This window comes from Glycine soja, chromosome 1 (assembly GCF_004193775.1).
Source record: "Glycine soja cultivar W05 chromosome 1, ASM419377v2, whole genome shotgun sequence".
Lineage (NCBI taxonomy): Eukaryota > Viridiplantae > Streptophyta > Magnoliopsida > Fabales > Fabaceae > Glycine > Glycine soja.
This window is the reverse complement of record NC_041002.1, coordinates 25,950,656-25,975,874: the sequence shown is the minus strand read 5'-3', so window position 1 is coordinate 25,975,874 and position 25,219 is coordinate 25,950,656. Positions and strand designations below refer to the sequence as shown.

The 25,219-nt window shown below is 37.2% G+C and overlaps 3 protein-coding genes across 3 annotated transcripts; 2 read left to right on the top strand and 1 right to left on the bottom strand.

Annotated features, from left to right (window-relative positions):
- Nucleotides 1–1,071: 1,071 nt before the first annotated feature.
- LOC114413836 (serine/threonine-protein kinase STN7, chloroplastic-like) lies at nucleotides 1,072–6,884 on the bottom strand. The gene is made up of 10 exons (XM_028378359.1): nucleotides 6,309–6,884; nucleotides 6,027–6,113; nucleotides 5,201–5,320; nucleotides 4,958–5,056; nucleotides 4,275–4,443; nucleotides 4,089–4,182; nucleotides 2,853–2,946; nucleotides 2,687–2,743; nucleotides 1,915–2,322; nucleotides 1,072–1,386 (listed from the first exon to the last, which is right to left on the bottom strand). The coding sequence occupies exons 1-10, from the start codon at nucleotides 6,750–6,752 to the stop codon at nucleotides 1,225–1,227; spliced, it is 1,734 nt and encodes a 577-aa protein (XP_028234160.1). The 5' UTR covers nucleotides 6,753–6,884; the 3' UTR covers nucleotides 1,072–1,224.
- Nucleotides 6,885–8,560: 1,676 nt separating this feature from the next.
- Nucleotides 8,561–9,318, top strand: LOC114418143 (protein MAIN-LIKE 1-like). The gene is made up of 2 exons (XM_028383372.1): nucleotides 8,561–8,791; nucleotides 8,887–9,318. Exons 1-2 carry the CDS (start codon nucleotides 8,561–8,563, stop codon nucleotides 9,316–9,318), a joined length of 663 nt encoding a protein of 220 aa, XP_028239173.1.
- Nucleotides 9,319–9,402: 84 nt separating this feature from the next.
- On the top strand, nucleotides 9,403–10,492 carry LOC114418062 (protein MAINTENANCE OF MERISTEMS-like). The gene is made up of 4 exons (XM_028383250.1): nucleotides 9,403–9,546; nucleotides 9,627–9,905; nucleotides 9,933–10,217; nucleotides 10,298–10,492. The coding sequence occupies exons 1-4, from the start codon at nucleotides 9,403–9,405 to the stop codon at nucleotides 10,490–10,492; spliced, it is 903 nt and encodes a 300-aa protein (XP_028239051.1).
- The last annotated feature ends 14,727 nt before the right edge of the window (nucleotides 10,493–25,219 follow it).

The window sequence follows — 25,219 nt, the reverse complement described above, 5'->3', positions numbered from 1 at the left end:
TTTTGAAAGGAAGCTTCTACTGTGTGCAAAACCATACATCATGGATTTATAAGGTTAGTAATAGGAACAGTTTTGCTTATATATGAACTAGAACATTATTTGTCCATTGGTAACTATTATTTTACAAAGGTTGTGTTAGCTAGTTACATAGAAATGATGACTCTCTTAGGTACTAAATAAATGAATATGCATTTTGGGATTTGAAGTCAGAGCTAATTACTGAGTCTTTTATAAGTAGAAGAGGGTGTGATGTGGTAGCTACAAAGATTTTACCATAATTACAATAATATAGGTTCAGTTGTTTTGGTTATACATGGATGATGAATTAATGATTGACTCACGGCTATTGAGAGGTGAGATAACTTTTCCTAAGCAATTCAGAAAGATTTTTGGGGGTAATAATTATAGTATTCCATGGCCCTAACAAAGGAAGAGCTTTAGGAGTTTGTAAAACTATAAATTAAGGGTTTGAATTACATGTTGAAAAAGTTAGGTAACTTGAAACTTGTAATTTATTTTGTAAACCACAAGTATTCTACATTGAAGGCGATCTTGCTTGAGCGGGGTAAAACCATTGTAAGAGACAAAGTTCTCTCTTCAAATATTTAACCCAACTACATATTAAGTATTTGAACTTGAGACCACTAATTAAAATGATTGTAAAATTATTTCATTACTCTACAGTTAATCAATACTGAACTTATTCTCTGAAAAACTCTTGAAACTCACAAGATATCCAACATTAAAACATTAAACACTTGACAATTACCCATTGAAAACTGGAACACACTTTCCTTCTCAATCAAACAATAAAGCAATAAAAGGAGTAGTTTAACAGTGAGAGGTTACAAGCTCTTTTCCTGCTCTAAAGTCTATGGCAACAGTGAGGTTTGGTTTATCCTGTGGATGCACAACTGGTTAGAAGGAACTTTAAGGAAAGTGCCATAACATGTTTTTTTTTATCACGATTTCTGTTCATTCAACAAAACCCTTTTGAAAATACATTATATAAATGTGGTTGCACGTGCAGTCAAAAGATTCCAGGTATGCATCCATCAGATTCCAGTTAGCTTATGGTAAACAGTATAAAACTCCAGTTAGTTTTTTTTAAAAAAAAAAATCATATTGAACATTGTTATATCTGAATATGATATTTAACTTTGATATACAGACTATAGACAAAAATTTTGAAAAAGAAAAATGGGTATTTAGTATTTACAATTTTCATTCCTCTCTTGGGATCCATCTGCTCCACCAAAAGCTTTTCCGGCGTCTTGTGAGCTCATCCATACTCTCATTTAAGGTTCTTATAATTTTCCTCTGAAGTCTAAGGGCTGAAGCTAGAGCATTTCTCGGTGCACTAGCCTTCTTTTTAGGTTCAATTTCCTACATCATAAAAAAGGAGTGATATAATATAATAATTGGTATTTGGATAACCTTATTAGGGTTAAATATGTTTTTAGTTCATGTAAAAATAAAAATGTTTGCTTTCAATCCCTAAAAGCAATCAAATCTTTTTGGTTCATCATTTATGAAAATGTATCAGGCGTGATCCATGCCTTCCAAAAAAAAAATCATCTCCTTTTAGTCTCTTTGTTTTTGGAAATAGGGATCACAATAACACATGACACATTTCATAAATGAGAGATCAAAATGAGACGACTTTTTAGAGACTAAAAACAAATAAGGCCATATTTATAGGGACAAAATACATTTAACCCTAATCTATAACACGAAAATGTCAAGTTATGAGAAACAAAGCCACAAACAATTTTGTAGTAGGACTGGCCATTATTTTTGTAGGTTCATTAATTTTGTTTTTGTGCCTTTGTCTCTTGTGATTACTTGTTAACATGAGAATATCCAAATCCTGATAAATATAACAGAAAGTGATTTCAAAATTAAGATGCATACTCTCAGTTCCTGAAGCTGAGCTTCGGTGAATCCACCATCCTTCTGTGTCCCGGATTTTGCCATTAGCTGAATAATCCACCTGGCAGCTTCTGAATAGTCCTGCTGAGTTGCGCGAAAGAGCTGCAGTCTCAGTGTTTGCATGAAAGACAATGCCAACAAGCCTTCTCTGACAAAGTAAGGATGAGCTAATGCTGCTTTTGCACTCAACCTTTGTCTTGCTTTGTACCTTACCATGGATTTCAGAAGTTCCCATCCTATTCCACCATCCAAATCCAACAACTCAAAGCCCTTTCTAAGTTCAGATCGAGGCTCAGCAGATTTTCTCCATGCGACCAAGTCATAGTCACACCTCTTTAGTTGACGGTTGAATTGTATGAGGCTATTATCAGAACGTAAACTGGGGAATGCCTATAAGAGAATGGTATAAACTGTAAGCATTTCAAAATACCAGCTTGATGATATAGTTGTGGTTGCATCACCCTTAGCCACTTTTTAAATGTTTCATCTGATTAAAACAAACTCAGGTCCAGAATTATGAAAAACTATTCTACAAGGACCTTAAGTGATCAAAACAACCAAAATCCAACAGAGTAAATACATAGCAAAACTCATTTTAACTAAAAAAATACTAATATGCGGTCTTCATTGTCATCAAGTGATTTATATTGCTAATATACGTAATGTTCATATGAAATTGATTACAGATAGACTGATTAGTTCCAAAAATAGGAGCAGAAGCAAGTATTAATTTTCATCAATATGAGATACTTACCATTTGAAGGAAGATTAAACCAGCACTATAGATATCAAATCTGTCTGGCAAGTTCAACTGTTTGAAACATGAAAAACATCAAGTAACAAAAGCCAACATCATTACATGATAAAGGAAGCTATATGTGTGCTAATTGACAATGAATAGTTCATAAGAAATATTTAACCTGCCATAAGACTGGCGAAAGTGCAGTTGCAACTGGAACTGAGGGTGCCGATGGAGTTTGTGTGCTCATGATGTATTGTTCTGGTGCAGCATATCTGAAGTGGAAGGATAATACACATCATGAAATTCCTATAGTTGAATATCATATGTCTAACAAAGACAGGGATTCAATGAGAATATATAGTTTACATACAATACTTGTATCTTCTTAGTGTTATCATTTATCAATGAACCCAATGATGACTACTAGAAAAGCAGCTTTAATTTTCTTCTTTCGGAAATTGTAAGGAAATTAATGATTGTTTGAGTTATAGATTGAAGTATATACAACACATAATCTTCGTTCTCTCATTCAGTTAATACTTGAATCTAAATCTGCAGTGATATTAGTCATCAAATAAAAGGTAAAGCTGACTACAATAGACCTAAAGGATCCAACCCTACCCTAGACCTCTCCATGGCAGGAGCTTTATAACATTGGCCCCCTTTTTATTTGTCATCAAATGAAATAGGTGACTTAAAGCAGTCTAATAATATCCAATGAGTTATAACTGATGGAACATTCTTATGGTGTTCTGGTAAACATCTACTGAATGAAGCTATTTACATAACAGATGTATACTTTCATTGTTGCCTTTTAAGAGCAGAAAACAATTTTGTTATTATCTGGATCAGTTGTGTACTTGTAGAAATGATAAAGGTAATTCAGATTTAAAATTTCATTTCCAATACATATATATTTTTACATGGGAAACATTTCAATTAAGGTTGAACAAAAGTTTTCCCAAATTTCTTCACCTTCCTAAACTTTTCTTCAAGCATATTACGTGACAGTGCTTTTGTCTGTGATTATATTGACTCTTGTTCTGGTTGATATAATACTCCAACTTTTATTTGCAACCACAAAAGGAATCAGAATATAGAAGAACAACTTGGTAGCAAGTAAAATCAAATATGCTGAAGCAACCTATCACCTGTAATAATATATGCTTTCATTTAAAGTTATAAACATCATATATATATGTGTGTGTGTTAAATCTTGGCAAAATCTAAGATTTGTATCTAATATGACATCTATTTCAATTTCTTCAAGGGACATGTTTGAAAATATAGAAATAAATAAAAAATGAAAATTTTCCATCAATGAATTGATTATGCACATTAAACAGAAACTTCCAGCAGAGGATTAAGTTCAAAGTCAGTTGGCTACTTGTGTTATTAATGTCAAAGAAGATACCTTGGATCCAAAAGAAACTCTTTAGGAATGTAGTTGATTCCGACTCGCAGGTCTGTAGCAGCTCCAAGATCAATGATTTTGAATGTACGAGACTCTGATTCCCATAGTTTAAAAAAACTGTGAGCTTAATCTGGATTATGGATCTTTCTTTATTGGATAAAGTTATGCAATACTTAGATTATTTACCTTCTGAGAAAATAATGTTCTGTGGCTTAATATCCCTATGTACAATACCAGTTGAGTGAAGACCATCCAGTGCAAACAAGATCTGCCTCACAATTGTTTGTATGATTCTATTTTCTCTCTCCAATCCTTTGGGCAAGTCTTGGACCTCACCCAAAATTAATGTTTCAACCTGAAATTTGTGGCACTATCATTTGGTCTGATATGCAGACTTTAAGCAATCATGATTTACTATGGGAGCATAAAATTCAAATAGAATATAAGAACAAAATGCTTCAGCTCAGAAACATAGCAAAGTACAGTTGAAGAATATGAAACATTTTCTCACAAATTAATAATTGAAAATGGATGTACAATGAACCCCCACCACGCCTAACTAACTCACACAAGGAAAGGGGATATAGAATCTATTTGGATAAACCTCTCAACAAAAACTAACAAAAAAACAAAATAAAACGAATTAACAAGATAAAATGAATCAAACTTATTGCATAAGTTAAAATCAACTTCAACAATAAAGTTTTAAAATTGAAAAGCTGCCATAATTTAGATTCCAGAAGCTAATACAAATACAGTCTCTTAAATGTAGCACAACTGATATAGACTTCATTAGAAAATTTAAGGCCAAAATAGTATAAATTGACAATTTATCAAGTACAACCAAGCCAATTAAATAGAGTACCAACATTATATGGAAAGTCTCTACTCTGCATCAAGTCAGCTAGGGTGGCATCCCCTTCAAACCGCCATATAAGCCAGTATTCCGCAGCTTTCTTTGAAGAGCTCTGCAAACATTATGTGAGAACTTTTGTATTTGTCATGACTGAACTAAATTGTTAAATGATGTGATGAGTCTTTGATTTCCCCATACAAGTACAACAATGATAGCCAATAATCCTTAGGTCATATTAGTTTTAATAGAGCAACACCTCAAGAAAACCATAAACAAAATCTGCACAGCTGCTTGCACAAGCTCTTCGTACACGCTCATTCATCCAAATTTCTACAGCACCATATTCAGTTGCCTTCTTCAAGACTAAGTCACCTTCCTTCCAGTGAGAACCAAAAAGAACCATGAGTCATAATTATACGAGTCAAACTGTCTAACACAGTGAAATCTCAGAAGCACATATGCCATATCAACATGCGGGTCCCTCAATTTGTTTCCTAAAACCATGAGACTCAAAGCAATCAAAAGTGAAAACAATACAGATATCCAACTTTTATAAACAAAAATAACACTAACATAGACAGACACTAGACATGACGTGGACAAGGGCACTTCAATATGATTAATGTTCATATTATAGCACACCACTTGACAAAAGAAATTAAATATCAACAGACAAAAGAATTAAATTGACAATGAGACATTAGTTTTTGATACTTTGTATTATATCATGTCTCAATCTGACTGTTATGGATGATAAAAAAATGGAATGTCTTTTTATATTACCAGTGTCCTTTAATTGTCTAGCCTAGCCTACACTGGTGTCAGCTAAACAATTTCAGCAAAAACAATTTTTAAAAAGACACTAGGGGATATGTGCCATATGAGTGTCAGTGTCAGAAACATGTCACACCTCCGTGACACCTCAAGTGGGAGAAGTGTCTGTGCTTCATTATTGAAAATTAACTTGTGTTCATGTGAAGTAGTTCATAAAAAATGCAAACAAGAATCAGTAAGTCCAAAAGAACAAGCGGAAGTTTTCAAATATTTCTTCAGGAGCATCCAAATAGAATACAAAATAATACCTTTGAAGAGGGTTTGTTGGTCAGAGACACTCTATAAACAACTCCAAATGATCCCTCCCCCAACTTCTTCCCCAGAACAAAATCATCCTGCCATCACAAACCTACCTTAGCAACAACTACTAAAATCATTAAATCAACAACACTAGAAACAATATTATACAAAAATAGTTGAGCAGGGTGCCAAAGTTGTTGTAAACCCCTGGCACCTGTGTTCGATTCCTACGGATAAAATATATATATATATATATATATATATATATATTATATAAAAATTTCACACACCTTCTTGTAAGTGGGTCTGAACAGCCTCTCAACAAAAGCAAGAACAAACATGTCAAAGAAACCAGGTGCCACACCAGGTGTGGCCCAAAGGTAAGATAGGGTCCCCAAAGCCAAAATCACCCCAGGGACAGTGAGTGTCAAGCCATTTGACTTGGGAAGAGTGCTCCTATATATCACATCACCACACTGCATCACACTGCAAGGAAGTCCAACCCCAACACCCACAAAGAGGCTGTGAACAGTGTCAAGCCATTCACCACCCGCTAGTGCAAAAACTTGAACCACTCTTGGGGGGTTTGAGACACTGAATAATCTTCTTTCACTGCATTGAGGCTCCCCCCAAAATGGTCTAATCCTAAGCCTCTGGCCAAGAAACAAGGACTTAGACTTTGGTTTGTGGGGTTGGAGCTTCGTCACTCCTACTCCAATTCCTATAGTTGCCATGCCAGTTCCAAGTTGGTTTTGGTCTCCGTGGGAGAAAAATCTTGAGAACTTCTTCACCTACTATCTGCTCCAATTTTAGACCACAATTTTTCCTTGTATTTTAACTTAAATTACGACCGTAATATAAGATATGCTTTATGTTTACATATGTTAGCGGTTCGGTTATGTCAGGTATATATTGTGGACGTAGTGAGTTTGGAAGCTTGGAAATTGGATTGAGGATTAATATACGCCACAAGGAACACGTAGATACTGCTGTGGTTTGGGTTGGGCCTACTTGATTTGCTTATGGGCTGTTGCTAGGGGCACCCAGCAAAATTGCTGGTGCACCCAACAGTTCAATGAAGTACCGAAAATACCCTCCATTTAAAAAAATAAAAGTAACATAATAAAAAAAAAAGCTTGTTCTTCCGTGATAGCTTTCTTCTTCACCTTGCTTCCGCGCTTGTTTCTTCCCCGTGCACCCAGCAATCTCATTCATGCTTGTTCTTCCTCCTCGCCCTCATTTCGTTCTGAATTTGAAATTTGGAGAAGAAGCTGTTGTTCGTGTCCTCCATTGAAGTTCACATCCTCCATTGAAGTTGTTGTTCGTGTTCTCCGCCATCAAGGTTAGTCTTCTAACCTCCTCGTAACTATTTCAATGGCGTGAATGGTGTAAATGGCTGTAGGAACCTTAGGATAGACAACATTAATGGCTGGAGGTTGAAGATGAAGGTTCTTCCGTGAGAAGAACCTTCTTCTGCGCGTAGGAAAGGGGCTTCTGGAACTCCCGCGGAAGAAGTGTGGAAGGTTCTTCCGCGGATTCCTGCAAAAGAAGCTTCTGAAGGATCTTCCGCGTGATCCAACGGAAGAAGGTTCTGCAAGATCTTTCGCGTCATCCTGCGGAAGAACCTTGTCTTCCGCGGACCCGCGGAAGATCCTGCAGAACCTTCTTCCGCAGGCTACAATCTGTTGTCGCGGAAGAGCCTGCTGAAGCTTCTTCCGCAGGCTACTTTTTATTCTCGCGGAAGATCCTGCGGACGTTCTTTCGCGAATCATGTTTTGCTGTGTATTTTGATTTTTTTGCTTTTTTTTAGATTATACCTGAATTTGTTCATATTATTAGGTAGTTTGTGCTATTTAGTTGCTATTAAAAATGGCATTTGTATGTAAAATGAAATTATATTTGGTATGATTTATATATGCATTAGGATGTCTAAATTGAAGTGTTAGGATGTCTAAATTGAAATTATATTTGGTGTGATTTATATATGCATTAGGATGTCTAAATTGAAGTGGATGTCTAAATTGAAATTATATTTGGTGTGATTTATATATGCATTAGGAAGTAACTATGTGATTTTAGCATAATAATAGTCATCATTTTAAATAAAATATAGTTCAATTATTATTTTTTTTATCATAAATATTTCACATAATAATAGTCTGAAAAATTTCTTAATTTTTAATTTTAATTAATTCATAAATAAATATAATTATAACTTAATAAATAAGTTATCGATAAAATGTAACAATCTAAGCATTTTGATGAGACTCATTTAAGCACCTAATTCATTTAAGCACCTAAGCAGAATTACGTCATTTGTAATGACAAAGCTTTGTTATCAATTATTTGAATATTTAATTTGACCGAAAAAAATAAATGTTCTTCATGATTTCAGATCATGGTTAGAACACGAGGTTTAGGTCGTGCGTTAGGAGCTGGTAGAGGTAGAGGCATTAGTGAGGATACGCATGAGGCTGATGTTCCTCTGCGTCGCAGACCTACTGCTTCAGCACGTAGGCAACGGGTTCGTTTGCGTGAGGACATGACAGAGAGACCTGAGGATGTGCCTCAATTGCATGAGGATGTTCCTTATGTGTCTAATGCCACCCCAGAGATAACAGGCGCCGCCGATGCTGTTCAGACAGAGGGAGTGGCTATTGATGGGAGCTTAGGGTCACCTACTGCAAATGAGGGTTTCCCCGGTGGACCACGCGACCCATCGATTTTGACCGATTTTGTTGAGCATGTCGCACACAGCATCTGGAGTGGACGGGTACGCAGTTTTTAATGTTGACTAATTACATAAAAATTATTTGAAGTTGGATTGCTTTTTATATACACGTTATTGTAAATTGTTATTCAATTTAGGAACGACCCGATCTGAAGTTGGTCTCCCACGGTAGAAAAGTAAATAAAATTGGGAGACCAGCGCCTGAGATCGAAGGGTTGATTGTTGGCACCGGATTGAGTCCACTGATCAGGTGTTTTGTTATCACCACTGATCCTGGACTGATATCCGCCTTCGTCGAGAGGTGGCATCGCGAGACTAGCACGTTCCACCTGCCAGTAGGCGAGTTGACGATCACGTTGGATGACGTGGCGTCACTCCTACACCTTCCCATCACTGGCGCGCTACATACGTTCGAGCCGCTTGTTACTTCAGATGCCATTCGTCTACTGACGGAGCTTCTTGAGGTCAGTCATGAGGAGGCTACATTTGAGACCCGACAGGCTGGTGGGCCTCATGTCCGGTTGGGGTGGCTTCGAGACTTGTATCAGAGCCAGTGTAGGACCAGATGATGGGTTGTAGCAGCCCGCACGTATCTGCTCCACTTGGTGGGTTGTACTCTTTTTGCCAATAAGAGTTCAACCCATGTACATGTCATGCACCTGGAGGCTTTCAAGGACCTGGCCCAGGCAGGGGGATTCGCCTGGGGGGCGGCTGCATTAGTCCACATGTACGACCATCTGAATGACGCGTCGCAGGCCTCTACACGGCAGCTGGGCGGTTATATTACACTTCTCCAGGTACATATTATCACTGATAATTTAATATGGAGTAGCATTCAATCTGTTTTTTTGTATTGATGTTGACTATGTCTTTGTAGTGCTGGATATACGAGCACTTTTCTACAATGCATACATCCGTCGTTGATGATGCTTATGATGAGGGGAGCCCACGAGCCTGCAGGTGGCTTACGGGTAAGGCTCATATTACGGGGATCAAGGGAGCCCCGTATCAGAGACGTTTGGATGCCCTAAGTGTGACTAACGTGTGCTGGATGCCCTATGGTGAGCACTGGCGAGTCAGGGCCTTTGACTTGATATCGTCGTACACCGGCCAGCTCAGATGGGGTCAGATTGTGGTGTACGTTCGACCTGAGCGGGTTCTTTGACAATTTGGCTACCTTCAGACGGTCCCTCCGCCGCCGGTTTGTGATTCTTTGACGGGTGATGATATAGATGACCGGTGGCTGAATTTTCCAGACCATTTGGTTCCTTCAGGGGAGCTCTGTGTAGTTCCTGGACAGGTGGTGGCAGACTACATGGAGTGGTTTTTTTGGATATCGCACCCATTCGTCACGCGGACCGAGGAGACTGCTGCGCCGAGACATCCGCCTCCCCCTCATCATAAGGAGTTCGTCGAGCCACCCATCCCCGAGGTTTCAGTCGCGACCGATCTCCCTACGCATTCAGTGGTAAGCATAACTTCTGTAGTTTTTCATAATTTAATTTTTTTTTAAATGTGATACTGACTTTGTTATTTTGACTGTGATAGGTTCACTGCGAAGGATGTCAGGGGATGGCTCAGAATTTAGGAGCGATTGCTGAGGATTTGGAGCGGGTCATCAACCTCAGGATGGTCACTAAGGGCACTGACTTACATGACATCATGACTCGTTGTCTGAGGAGAGCTAGAGGCGACACCGCAGATGGAAGTCTTAGGCCGCGCCAGAGAAGCCGCATAGATTAGGATTTATATTTTTATTGTACTTAAATTATTAATTTTGTATTTGTTTATGTATGTCATAAAACACATTTACTTACATCATTTATGATTTTTGTTTGTCTCTCTATAAATATATGGTTTGAAATTTAAATATAAACCACACACATGAGTCACATTTATAATGACATTTGAATATATAAAATAAAGAAGATAAAATAATTTGTGCCTTTTAGAAACATGCCTAAGTACTCCTGTTCGGGCTTTTTTTAAAATTATGTGGGAGCCGCTTGAGACTGTCCAGGGCCCCTATTTGGCATGTTTGCACGTCAAGGAACCCAAAAAAAATAAAAGCAGCGCCCCGTTCTATCGAATCGCACCTCAAACGAAGGCACAAAAAATAAAAAAAGTTGGTTTTTGGCTTATTAGGAACATATAACTACCATTCAGTTCAACACAAATATAACAATTTGACACAGTAACACTTGTTCACGGAACAATTGATTAATTACATGAACATAAATCCAATGTACATATACATACATAAATATTACAAGTTCAGTGTCCGCTTAGGTCTACATGCGTTGTATTAATTGTCATTAGGCTTAAGTATTGCTGCATTCTACCTACATATGCAGTTGGCCATTGTTTTGCCTCCGGATACGCATTGCTTGACCACAACAATGCCATAGGCGGTAAGGGACAACGATCTTTCAGAAAAACCTGTTGTAAGTGAAATTACAATAATAAGTTAAACAAACAAACCAACACATTCAATAATTGAAATTATCTGAGTAAACGAATTTGCAATGGACCTGAACAAAATGACTGCCATACACATGGCCGACGCATATTATGCGGTGCACAGCAGAATTGGCCGGTGGTCAACTTCTGAGAGGAAAAAATGTGAAGCTCTGTTGTCGTGACAATGATACAAGTATTACATTATATCTTGACGCAATTACATATCCCATATCCGTTATATCCATCCATTTGTCCATACTAACCTAAATCAAATAACAAATACACGTGTCAGTCATGTAAACATTACTTATATTTTTAAAAAGCATAAAACACATACCTTGGATAACCCATCCACGTGTAGGGACAACCTCAGCTGTTCATATCTCTCCGTGCCACCAAAGATCTTTATGTAGTCTTGCGACCATTTGCCAAGTTCTTTAATCAATTCATTACGCATCATGGCCCAACACTCTTCTCCCATACCTAACAAAGCGGAAACTGACCGATATCCATAATTACCCTCCGCTTTCACATCAACAACATCCTCAATGAAACCATGCATAAATGGCGGAAATTGATCCAACATGGGGATCATCTTTGCTGGCTTCGGTGGTGTAAAAGATGATGCACTGGGTCTGACTAAGGTGTTTCTGTTTTGAACCAAATGATAAGCATCAACATACTCCCAATAAGATGGATCACGCTTTGTCGATCTTTCGCTTCTTTTCATTACCTTTTTCGGGGCACCTTTCATCTTAACCTGTGTTGGAGGAGGACACATAGAGGTCTCATCGGGAAACGCGAATTCTCGGAGTTTACTCTTGAAAGTAACTTTCCCACAAACATCAAGTTCATCGAATCTTTTATATATTCTATCCATCTCTTCCTTGATGCTCACTTCAGCCTCACATAGCCCCTGGTCTAAAAAATTAAGTCTCCCCCAGTACATATGGACTGCATCCAGTGGGATGCTGCCACCCTCATACCTTTGTAGCTCGCATGCACAAGGAAGACCTAGCGTGGTTCTCAAGACACACCCACAAGAAGACACATTGTCTTTCAAATGGCGTACACGCTCAAACTCAACAGAAATTTCATTTAAAGCGTACCTTGACACCATTCCAAGAAGCCTCTTGTATAAGGTTTTCTTAAAAACATGACCAACAACATGTGTACTTGTTTTGAATGATGCTCTAATTTCAGTGTGCTGCAGCATCATCATGTTGTTCATTGCATCCCAAACACTACAGAGGTCTCCAACGTTATTCTGTAATATCCTCTTCAAAGACCAATGAGCATATTCAACCCTACATTTAAAACACACAACAGAGAAGACAAATTAATAACAATAATGTTCCAAAAAATCATTAAAAGAAACTTGACTAATATAATAAAACATTTAAATACCTATTTGTTTTTGTGTTGCCTAGGTGCATCACCTTATTCGTCCAGGCCAAGATAAATTTCTCCTTGTGTGGGACAATCTATGTCTCACATACGTAGTCAATGAACATTGGCCACGGGGAACACGCTACTTGAAACCTTTGAAGGTGCTCAGGAAACTCCTGTTCCGAAGGACAATCTACCAGGTTACCCCAGCTATCCATTACGTAGTCCCAAGCATTCTTCTGACCAACAAGCGATTTACACTTTGCCTTCACATTCTTGTCTATGTGAAACCTGCACAACAAATTCTTACACTCCGAAAACACAACTTTCACAGCATTCATTAGGGCTAGGTCTCTGTCTGTGACAATAACAATAGGAAGGCGATCATTTCTTAAAAAAAGGCCTCGAAACCGTTCCAATGCCCATACAAGATTGTTCATGCGCTCACCCTCCAGATATGCAAACCCAGCAGAGAAAGTCATCCCGATTGGTGTCACCCCCACAATGTCAAGCAAAGGAAGCCTATACCTATTTGTTTTGTAGGTACTGTCTATCAAAAAAAACAATATGACATGCGTTACATAACTTAACTGCATCTGGGTGACACCAAAACAAATCACGCACCACATCTTCATCCTTCAATCTATGCCAATGAATGTATTGGTCACGTTCAAGGAGCCTCATTAAGTGTTGCATTTCACTGTCATCTCCTCTGATTGAAGAACGGTATGCACTTCTTGCATTGTAGATTTGTTTGATTGTGGTGCAACTGCTGCTGTTGTGCTCCTTCAACGTTAGCAGGATGTTTCTTGGTTTCACATTCGACTTCGTCATATCAGCAATGATATTCTTCTCATCATCTGTCAATCTCCCAGCATATGGATGTCCAACTAAGGTCTTCGCCAATTCATGGTTGTGAATCCTACATATCAGCTTCACCGCCCAACCTTCACCTCCATGCACTGGTTTTCCACGAATCTTAAATGGACAACCACATTTTCTAGCACCTGTGTCTTTTCTAACAAATTCTTTCTTCCTACCCTTGTACTTACCGCTCCTTTCACACCCAATTAAGACAAATGAAGTTCTTCCTCTGCTGGCAGTATATGTATCAGACCTCATAATTACTGCAACAAAACCATTTTCATGGGCAACCGTTCGAGCCCACTTCAAAACATCTTCTCGGGTTTCAAAGACCTAGGACACAACCACGACATATTAATTTTTACACAAATCATACATTAGACCAAACAATTAAAACTGATCGACATGATTACCTGAGAAGTATTAAAAGCATATGAACAATCAACATGTGCTTCATTCACACCACAATCTTCTTCTTCATTTTGAAAATCCATATCAACTTCTTCGGACATCGCACTGTAATATGCCCATTGATCTTCGTCCATCTTAATTCAAAGTATAACTATCACCTGATTCAACATTCAACTAAATAATTTGAACAATGTGACAACCTCACACAAATATTTAATCTACATATACATAACCAAATTCAACTTTTAATTACATAATTCCAAAATTATAACCTACAAAGCTCATTTAACCAAAAAATACCTCAACCTAGGAAAAAAAAATCAACAATTCAACCAACAAATATATTTTTATGTTTCACATAAATTACAAATAGAATTAACCAAAATAACATTCAAAATAATCTTAAAACAAAAAAATCATAAAATAATCTTACTACTGCGGAAGACTGCTTCTTCCGTGGAGTCTCGCAGAAGACGTCTTCCGTGAGATTCCACGGAAGAAGCAATCTTTCGCGAGACTCCATGGAAGAAGTTTTTTTCTTCCACAGCTGTAATATCTTCCCCGGAAGAAAATTTTTTGCGTCCAAACTTACACCATTCTACTACCAAAAATAAACAATCAACCACACAAATCAGCTACGTACCTTACTTGACAAATATCACACCAAAGAAGAGCACAAGCACAACCAACACCGACAAAAATGGCACAGCACAAGCACAAGAACGGAGAAAACGCACCAGAATGGAGAAAACGCGCACCGGAGTGGAGAAAATGCAGGAGAGAGAAAGCAAAAAGGAAGAATGAAAAAAAAAACAATTTTTATATAAGGAAAAAGTACAGAGGCATTTTTGGGTTTTTTAAAAATTGCTGGGTCCACCAGCAATGTTGCTAGGTGCCCCTAGCAATTGCCTTGGTTATGGGTTTTGCTTTGGGCCGGAGCCCAATTGCTGGTACACCCAACAAATTAGGTAAAGTGGCAAAAATGCCTTTCACCTATTTTTTAAAAGTGTTTTCCTTTTCTTCTCCATCTACAGTGCTCCTCCATCTCTTCTCGCTCTGTTTGCGCCTGTTCTTCGTTGCACCTCCTCCGCCGCCGCCGTTCACACCACTAGTGACAGCCACCGTAGTCATCATGTTGTTATCCATTGTCGTCGTAAGTGTAATTTCCTTTCCTCTCCATTAGATTTTTTGCGCAGTCACGGTTGGGGGGATTGGGAATCCGTATAAGGCATACGGATTGGCAATCCATATGCCTTATACGAATTGTTAATCCGTATGCTTGTTTTTAATTTTAATTTATTAACTAATAAATTATTAATATAACAATGTATTAATTTAAAATTAATTTAATAATTTAGTTTAAATAATATTTATTTAATAAATATATATTGTTGTGTTTTTTAAATATGCATTCATTTAATTTATTATATTTGTTTTTGTAAGTTGATTTTTAATAATGGATTGATTAAATAAATAATGATTGTATGTTTTTTGTTTAAGAAATTAAATTATATTTGAAATTTGAAATATTTATTTGAAAAATATTTAAATATGACTGATTCAAAAACTGTATAAGTATATATTGTAAATGACAATATTTATATAAGTATTTTGCCACTAATAGTAATAAATTTTTATATAAATAGTATTGGGTAGTGTAAAAAAAATACTCATCTATTGGAAATTTTAAAATTTGTCGTAAGATTTTTATGATATATTTAAGTGTACAACAATTAGTGTTGTCGTGTCTTAAAATTCTTTTAAAAATTTGTGTATTGATTTATGAATATATAAAATTATTAAAAAAGTTAAATAAAAATTAGTAAATATATATTTATGAAAGTGTACTATTATTTGAACGATGTCATTAATTGCTAATGATGCTTTTAATATGCAAATTATGATTAAAACCAGAGGTTTGGGTCGGACTTTAGGTAGAATTATAGGAAGAGCCTTAGGGAGAGAAGTAAGTCGTGATGTCGATGAAGGACCCCAGCAGCGAAAGCCCACAGCACCTACATGTAGGCAATGAGAAGTTGTACTTGTTGCTAAGGATGTTTAGTATGTGGATCATGCAAATGACGAGGTCCATGAACAACCTGAAGAAGTAGTTGTTGATGATGTAGTTCCTGATGTCGAGAGTTTTCCAAGCGAGCCCCACGACACATCAGTGTTGATGGACTATATTTATCACGTGGCACTGATTGTTTGGAATTGAGAGGTATTTATATTTTTAAATAAATCATATTTTCGTAAGTATTTGTTATTATTGTTGAAATAATTTAAATTGTGAGTTTCAGGAACATCCTGAGCTGAAGTTATCCTCCCATTTTGGCAGGCCTACTCCAAAGATTGAAGGCCTAGTGGCTGGCACAAGATTAAGTCCTTTGATCGTATGTTTGTTGGACACTGGTGATCGGGACTTATGTGTGCTTTTATGGAGAGGTGGCATAAGGAAACTAATAGTTTCCATCTGCTGGTAAGAGAGGTGACTATCACCTTGGATGATGTAACATTGCTGCTACATTTGCCCATTACAAGCGTGTTCCATAGCTTTGAGCCTCTTCATGTGGACAATGTCGTCTTTCTCTTAGTCGAATTGCTTGAAGTGAGTTCTAAAGAGGCAAGAGCTAAGACAGTACAGTGTCATGGGGCATATGTTTGACTATTCTGGCTGTGAGATATATATCAGAGCAAATTTGACGCAGCACACTAGATTGTAGCAGCTTGAGCATATTTGTTGCATCTGGTTGGTTGCACACTTTTTGCTAACAAGAGTGCCACACAAGTTCATGTGGTATTCTTGGACGCATTTCACGACTTGATGCGGAGTGGAAGCTACGCATGGGGAGTTGTTGCACACATTTTTTTCTTTTTCTTTTTCTTTTTCTTCCTTCTTTTCTACATTTATTTCTTTCTCATTCTTATTTATTTCTCCTCCTTCTTTTTCTTTCTCGTTCTCATTTATTTTGTCCTCCCTCAACTGTTCTTCTTCATTTCCCTCTCTTCTCCTTCAACAGCTAGCTCTTGGTTATCCTCGGTTGTCCTCTCCTCATCCTCAATCATGGTGGCCATCCTACCTCTAGTCATCACAGCCTTGTATTCTTCTTTTGGATTTTGCTCGGTGTTTGCCACAAAAGTGCTAGAAGATTTTTCTGCAATCTATTTGGTCAGCTGCCCCACTTAGATCTCCAGGTTCTTGATTGCAAACTTTGTACTCTTGTGATTGGACATTGTGACCTGCATAAACTGAGCAAGTGTCTCCTCCAGCTTAGTGGTTCTGTCGTATAGGCTAGGCCCTTGTTGCTTAGGCCTATTAGATGGTCCGCCCTGGTCCTTGTTGAATTGATTTCCTGGATGGGACCTCCATTGCCCTTGATGTTGGTTATAATTTGAACCATGCTGAAAACCTGAATATCCACCTGCATTAAAATTGAGTCTAGGCTGATTCCCCGTGTAATTTACCTCTTGAGCTGTGTCATCTATGGGAATACAACATTCAGACTCATAGGCTCCCCCACATATGCTGCAACTTCCAACCTGCAAAACAGCTGAATGTGAAGGTTGATTAACATGAAATTGATTTGGTAACTTACTTAATGTTTCAGTTAATGTCTCAAGCTGCTTGGACATCAACTTGTTTTGTGCCAATAATGCATCCTGAGATGAGAGCTCCATCAGGCTTCTTTTGGTGGGAATGTGCGTCCGATCATGCAAGATTGCATGATCACTTGCAGCCATATTTTCAATGAGTTCCATGGCTTCTTCTGGGGTCTTCAATTTAATCTTTCCCCCTGCAGAAGCATCAAGCAGCTGCTTGGACTGCGGCCTTAACCCGTCAATAAATATGTTCAACTGAATTGGCTCTGAAAATCCAAGAGTCGGAGTTTTCCGTAGCAAGCTATTGAATCTTTATAGAGCTTCACTCAAAGATTCGTCTGGGAATTGGTGAAATGAGGAGATGGCTGCCTTTCCTTCTGTAATCTTAGACTCGGGAAAATACTTCTTCAGAAATTTTTCTACCACTTCATCCCAAGTCTTAAGATTGTTCCCTTTAAACAAATGTAACCATCTCTTCTCTTCTCCAGACAGTGAAAAGGAGAACAAACTCAGCCTTACAACATCTTCCGGCACACCTGCAATCTTGACTGTATTGTAGATTTCAATGTAAGTCGCTAGGTGTGCATACAAGTCTTCATTCGGTAGGTCATGAAACAAATTGCCCTGTATTAGCTGAATCAAAGAATGAGGATAAGTAATATTATGTGCTTAAACCTCTGGCCGTGCTATACTGGTGAAGAATTGCGGCACAACAGAACTAGAATAGTCTTCAAGGGTCACTCTCCTAGGTTGATATGCAGCCATTATGTTAGCCTCAGATGCACCTAATTCAGGTTCCCTTGGTTGTGGAAAGATGGAAGATGACTCAGATGATTGAGGTTCCTCTAGAATTGGTGGTGTTGTCCTGTCCTGCAGTGTTTTCCTTTTTCTTTCTGCGTTGTTCCTCCTACAAGTGGCTTCAATTTCCAAATCTAATGAAACTAAATCACCTGCAGAAGATTTACCTTGCATACAAAGCACTAGCAAGAGCAGCAGTTAACCAATTCAAGAGAAAATAAATTCTAAACTAAATAACTATTCACACAAAAATTAATCAAAGAATAAAGAATCGATGCCTACAAACTGAACTAAACTTTCCCAAATGGAAAGAAATTCCCCGGCAACGGCGCCAAAATACTTGTTTCACCTCTCGGCAACTGTGAAATTTATCAGCAAGTGTACTGAGTCACAAGTAATATAAAACGGTAAGAATTGAGTATCGAATCACAAGGAGTTTGTTTCATTCAGAAAAGCGTTCATTCAATAAGTAGACATTTGTATACATCATGAAATGGAGATAAGCACAAGATGTAGTTGCAATTCTAAAGATAACTACAAAATTAACTATCTAAATATGAAAGATAAACAAATGAATTATAAACGTTGGGTCCTTCTACTAAGTAACTTGATGCAATTAAAATTTTTTCTCTATCTAATGTTGTTTATGTGTTCAATGTTGAGGACAATTGTCCCAAACACCGATGTCTCGCATGATTGGGCTAATTCTAATTAAACTTTGTTCTCGGATCCCTCGTTGAACTTGGCCTAACCGAACAACATAATAAAAACTAGAGTCCCTGCACTCCGTATCCAGATAATACAGTTATCTAGCCCTGCTCTATCCAGTTCTAAGGATTCAAAACATTTTCCAATGCTAAAAATCCTAACTTTACACACAAATGGGTGATCAGACCAAAAGCATGCTAGAATTAAATTCAGATAGAGGCAATGAACACATCAAAACAACATTAAATAGATAGTAAAGAATATTTACATCAAGACTCGGCAGAGATTCCCAACAAAAGCTTTAGCCTTTCATGGCAAGGTACCACCTTTCAGCTACAATAGGGGTTTTGAAGCAAAATACAGATTACACAGTGTTGGGGGTGTCTCCTCCACCTCTAGGAACCTACAAATTACTCTAAAACCTAGAATCCTCTTGAATGCTGAGGTTTTTGGTGCTCCCTTTCCCTGTTGCGTCTCTCACGTAATAGTTCTATGTGTTTTCTGCCAAAGCTCCCTCCTTTTTTGCCAACTTTAGCTTTTAAGGGCTTTCTGTCCTCGAAGGCTCGCTTAGCGCCATTTTCGCGCTAAGCGCGAGTTAGTGATTTTTTGCTGAGCGAGCTGGGCGCACTTAGCGCGAGAGAAGACAAACGACTCGCTGAGAAAGCTGATGACGCGCTGAGCGCGTAGATGCTTGACAGATTCTCCCCCAGATTCTCCCGACTCGCTAAGTGGGCTGAGTGTCTCGCTTAACGGATGATTCTCACTAAGCGTACTAGCCTTGCTTAGCGAGACACTAGCCACTGCAACCTTCTATTTCTTCATTTTTTTCACATGGAACTGAAGTTGCAAACACATTAATTCTCATTTAAGGGAATATCTCTGCATAAAAATCAAACTAAACCTAAAAATATGTACAAACCTACAAAAAGAACCAAAAATTGGGGGAAAGATGTGATTTTCATTAAGCTTTTCAACACAAAAGTTAGTCGTAAATGACAACTAACACTTTGTCATAAACACACTAAGACATACTCCTAATAAATACCATTTGAAAGTTAAGTGAAATACATAACTATATCAACGTCGAAGGAAACACGCATATATTATTGTATTACATGACAGCTGCATAAGTAACTAAATGTTCAATCTTCACCTAAATCAACAAAGCCTGTTTTCAACCTTGACAAATTGGTATATTGCTACATTCTACTAATATATGGTATGGGTCACTGCTTTGCCTGATGATAACAATGTGTAGACCATAACAAAGCTAGTGGTGGTAACGAACAATGGTCTCATAGAAATATTTGTTACATAAGGACATACACATTGAAAATATCAGAACATATTTTTTTACAATAATTACACAAATAGGATGATCATGCATTTAGCTGAACAAAATGATTGTCATACACATGACCGATACATATGACGCGATGCACAAAATAATTTATTGGTGGTTGACTTTTAAGAGGAAAAAATGTCATGCTTTGTTGGAGTGAAAGAGAAACAAGGATGACAATATACCTTGATGCAATGACATATCCCATGTCGGTTATATTCATCAAATTGTCCATGGTAACCTGCATGTAATAGTTACACTTATATTTACTTAAAGCAAATATAATCAAGCAAAATGTAACAATAAACTTATATACCATGGATAATCCATCAACAGGTAGGGACTGCCAAAACATATGGATTGTCTCAAGTGGTATGATACTAGCAACATATCTAGATAGCTCACATGCACATGAAAGACTGTGAGTAGTTCTCATGATACATCCACAACGAGAAGGGTTTCTGCCAGCATAATGTACACGCTCAAACTCAGTAGCAATCCGATTTAAAGCATACCTTGATACCATGCCAAGTAGTCTCTTGTATAAAGAAACTTTAAAAACATGTCCAACCACATGTGTACTTGTCTCAAAAGATGTCTTAATTTCATTGTGTTGTAGTGTGATCATGTTATTCATGGCTTCCCAAACACTACATAGGTCTCCAAGGCTATTTTGTAGTAGTCTCCTTAAGGCCCAATGAGCAAACTCAACCTTGCATATGAAATACACAACCATGTAAACAAACACAATTTTTTTAATCCATTCAATCGTAAACCCTAACAACAACAAAAATTTAGAATTTTCATACCTGTTAGTTATTGTGTTTCCTAAGTGCATCACCTTATTCATTCAGGCTTTAACAAATCTTTCTCTGTGAGGAATCAACCATGTTTGGTTGACATAGTCAACAAACATTGGCCATGGTGAGCAAGCAATTTCAAACTTCTTAAGACACTCATGAAACTCTTGTTCAGAAGGACAATCCACCAAACTCTCCCAGGCTTCCTGACATAATCTCATGCATTTTTTTACCAACCAGGGTTTTAGACTTTGCCTTCACATTCTTGTCAATGTGAAACCAACACAACAAATTGGTAGCCTCAGGGAATACAATTTTCACTGTATTCATCAATGCTAGATCTCTGTCGGTAATAATAACTCCAGGGAGTATATCACGTCTGAGGAAAAGACTTTGAAACCGTTGTAGAGCCCAAACAACATTATTCAGACGTTCTCCCTCCAAATAGGCAAAAGCAATAGAGAATGTCATCCTTATTGGTGTCACACCAACAATATCAAGTAATGATAGCTTGTACTTGTTTGTTTTGTAGGTATTATCTATCAAAAATACTAAATTACAAGCATTGGTTAATTTGACTACATTAGGATGACTCCAAAATATGTCACGTACAACATCTTCATCTTCAATCTATGTCAATGAATATACTAATCTTGTTCAAGAAGCTTCATTAGTTGTTGCATTTCAGTATTACTGCATCTTATGGAAGAACGGTAAGCATTTCTTGCATTGTATATTTGCTTGATTGTTGTATAACTATTGACATTGTGCTCCTTCAACGTTAGAAGAATATTTCTTGGTTTCACCTTTGACTTTTTCATATAAATTCTTTTCATATTAATATCACTTTCAAACTACAACTTTCACATGAACATTCAAACTATATCTATTTTAAAAATTTCAATTAACAATTCTATTTTTTCTAATTAAACAATAAAATAAATTTATAAAAATAACAAAAAAATTTAAAACAAAATTAGAGATTGAGAATCCGTAAGAAGCATACGAATTGTTAATCCGTATGTTTTTTACAGATTGCCAATCCGTAAGTTTCTTACGAATTATCAATCCGTAAGTTATATAAAACTTACAGATTACCAATCCGTAAGTATTACGCGAAAAAAATCAAATCAAGAATTTACCTCCATCATTAATGGTCAAACCAACCATCACCACAATCACCACTTGCCGATGAACCACCAAAAACAATGCATCTCCACCAAAGAGGACACAAGAATGAACGGCAAACTCTCATGGAACACCTCTCACGAGAACGAAGGTGAAGGAAAAAAAACAAGGTCGCGTGAAGAAACGTGAAGAAGGAAAACGTTGAACAACAACTTATAACGGAGGGGTATAATGGGGATTTTAAAAAATTGTTAGGTGTACCATCAATTCAGTTGTGCCCAAAGCAACTCCCTTTGCTTATCTTATATACTTGCTTCCACGTTTCATCGTTGGGATTTTCTTCCTACACCGGAAGAATTTCTTCTACACCCAATACTTTTATTAATGTTCCAAAATTATCCCTCACCACACCATTCGAGAGTCCATCCTTTAGCCTATTTTTTTATTCTTTCATATATCAATTGTATTTTTGGACAGATTGGGTCAGCATATCTCAACATCAATTATCTTTGACTCATAATTCTCTTCATCAAGTATACCTTAATCCCTTCCATCATGTTGATAATGGGCTTGTCCCATAACTCTAACATACATTTGTTAAAAGCCTCACACATGTTATTTACCTACAAATCACATTGGGTATAAGTTTCGTAGGCTAACTTAGTCCATAAAGATGCTTTCAAATCATTCAATTCTTTTCAAGAACTCTCATCTATCTCTTTCAAATTTTGCATAATTCTCTTAAATTGTGGTTTACTAGTGGCTTTAGCCATATTAGCTCCTTTAAATAAGCCCCAGGGTGCCTCTTTCTTAATTACTATATAGATTCCTGACACATAAACGATGTTCAACATTTCACCAAGGTCCCTAATGAGATTCAACAATCCTTGTACAAATGAAAAAGGTAGCAAAATTATTAACTAACAAAGACCATAAAAAAATTTACAAAAACGTCACAAGTATTTAGAAATATTACCTTTTGTTGGTCAGAGATAAAAGCCCACTTTTTTTCAGTAATCCCATCCAAGTCTTTTAGTAACAAGTCAATAAACCATAATCATGAGTCTATGGTTTCAGCCTCGACTACTACATATGCAATAGGAATCATTTGGTTATTTCCATCTTTCCCAATGGTTGTCAACAAATGGCCACCATAATAACTTTTCAGAAAACATCCATCTAACCCAATCAAAGGTCTACATGTTGTTACAAAAGCAGCCTTACATGCCTCAAGACACTTATAGAATCTTTCAAAAATTGGACCCTTGTTACTCATTCTATAGGTGATTATTAATGTACTATTCTTGTTAGATTCGATCAACTCATCACCATGACTTCTTAAGTGGAGGTATTGACTTCTAGTAGCACCTTGAATTTTCTCAAGTGCCCTACAAGCTTGATGGATAGACAATTTACAACCCTATCTCTCAAGTGTCATAGCAACTAGCCCTTAGGTCTTCATGTTCGGTGTATGCCTTAATAAACTTATAAATTTTTCAGCTAACCATTCTGTAGTCACCTACCATTTTCTAGCAGTCCTAAAGCATATGTATTCATCTATGAAAGACAACCTACCAATGAGTCTTCTAATTCAACTTGCTAACCCTTAACTTAAAACGACACCCTAGCATGAACTTCACCACATATCTCTTCAAGTCATTTTGCACAACTTTCAAATTTTTCTTATTGACCATTGCAATTGTTTTCACAACTTCTTTGATATCTTTTTTGGTGTTAAAAATCAGCCCCCTCTCAAAATGAATATCCACATCATCCCCAGGTATTCTAAACCTAGAATATTTCTTTGTCTCATTCTCTTCATCATCACTTCCTAGTGAGGTGTTAAGCACATCAATATCACCATCCTCATCATCAAAGTCTGCAACTATTGTTGGTTCCTCATTTCTAGTGAATAGAGCATCAAACCCCCAAGTGTCAGAAAATACTTCTTCATGTATAGGCTGAGGTGGAGGTTGAAATTCAAAAGCAGATGTGGATCCAACACACTGGTCTAGTCCCAATTCTCCTCAAAGTCATTATCATCTAATGATGTATACTCACTTTCATATTCATCTCCACCATTATAATCCTCATCTTCAGTTTTTGAACCATCACCAACACCCTGTGTTTTAGCCTTATCATGGACCTCACCAACACCCTCTGTCTCAACAACCCTTTCTTTGCTACCATCACCAACACCCGGTGTTTTAGCCTCACCACAGACCTCACCAACACTCTATGTCTCAACAACCTCTTATTTTATACCCTCACTAACTACCTGCACACCATCCTTATCACCTGCAGCATCATCAATGACAACAACTTCCATTAGTACCAAAAAAATTTCTCTACCTTCGGGCAACTCTTCATCAAGTATAGGAATATCAATAAGGTGCTCTACATAGATTTCTACCAGATCAAACCCTCTAATGTCAAAAACTAGTTGCACACATTGCTATCATAATTTAATGGCTTAAGCTCACGACTGAGTGCATTTCTTGGATATCGATATCGTAGACATTTGAAATGCTTGTATCACATATTGGCAACCAGCTTTATGATGTCAATATATGACATCTCATCCACATCCCAGCTCCATTTTTCTTCACGATAAGTACCCTTCACACACATGTTACTTGGCTACTAAATGATGATCCTAGAGTGGTGTATCTACAACCTTACTTCCTGCACTTCAGTAAGCTTGAAAATAAATGCAGATACCAACCACACAACACATGACAATAGTTCATTAATACAAAAATAGTGTATAGACATCAGATTTAATCAACCACAAAATGACAATACAGGAGAGTAAACAAATTCACTTTTCTGCACTGAACGAGTCAAAAGAGGGACTTGTCTTACAATTAATTAATCATCCATGGCTCATTTGAAATATTTCATAAACACAAGCCCTAAAAATGAACAACAAACCCTACACACACTGCTTAGTGTCCCTACAACAAAAAT

Bases quoted from the DNA above. Each gene is read 5' to 3' on its own strand.
- LOC114418143 (XM_028383372.1), top strand. From the start codon at position 8,561: ATGACAGAGAGACCTGAGGATGTGCCTCAATTGCATGAGGATGTTCCT. The intron at 8,792-8,886 runs GTACGCAGTTTT...TATTCAATTTAG, and splicing joins ACAGCATCTGGAGTGGACGG to GAACGACCCGATCTGAAGTT.
- LOC114413836 (XM_028378359.1), bottom strand. From the start codon at position 6,752: ATGGCAACTATAGGAATTGGAGTAGGAGTGACGAAGCTCCAACCCCAC. The intron at 5,321-6,026 runs GTATTATTTTGT...TCTCACTGGAAG, and splicing joins CCAACAAACCCTCTTCAAAG to GAAGGTGACTTAGTCTTGAA. The intron at 2,947-4,088 runs GTATCTTCTTTG...CTTCCACTTCAG, and splicing joins GAGTTTCTTTTGGATCCAAG to ATATGCTGCACCAGAACAAT.
- LOC114418062 (XM_028383250.1), top strand. From the start codon at position 9,403: ATGCACCTGGAGGCTTTCAAGGACCTGGCCCAGGCAGGGGGATTCGCC. The intron at 9,547-9,626 runs GTACATATTATC...ATGTCTTTGTAG, and splicing joins GTTATATTACACTTCTCCAG to TGCTGGATATACGAGCACTT. The intron at 9,906-9,932 runs GTTCTTTGACAA...GGCTACCTTCAG, and splicing joins TGTACGTTCGACCTGAGCGG to ACGGTCCCTCCGCCGCCGGT.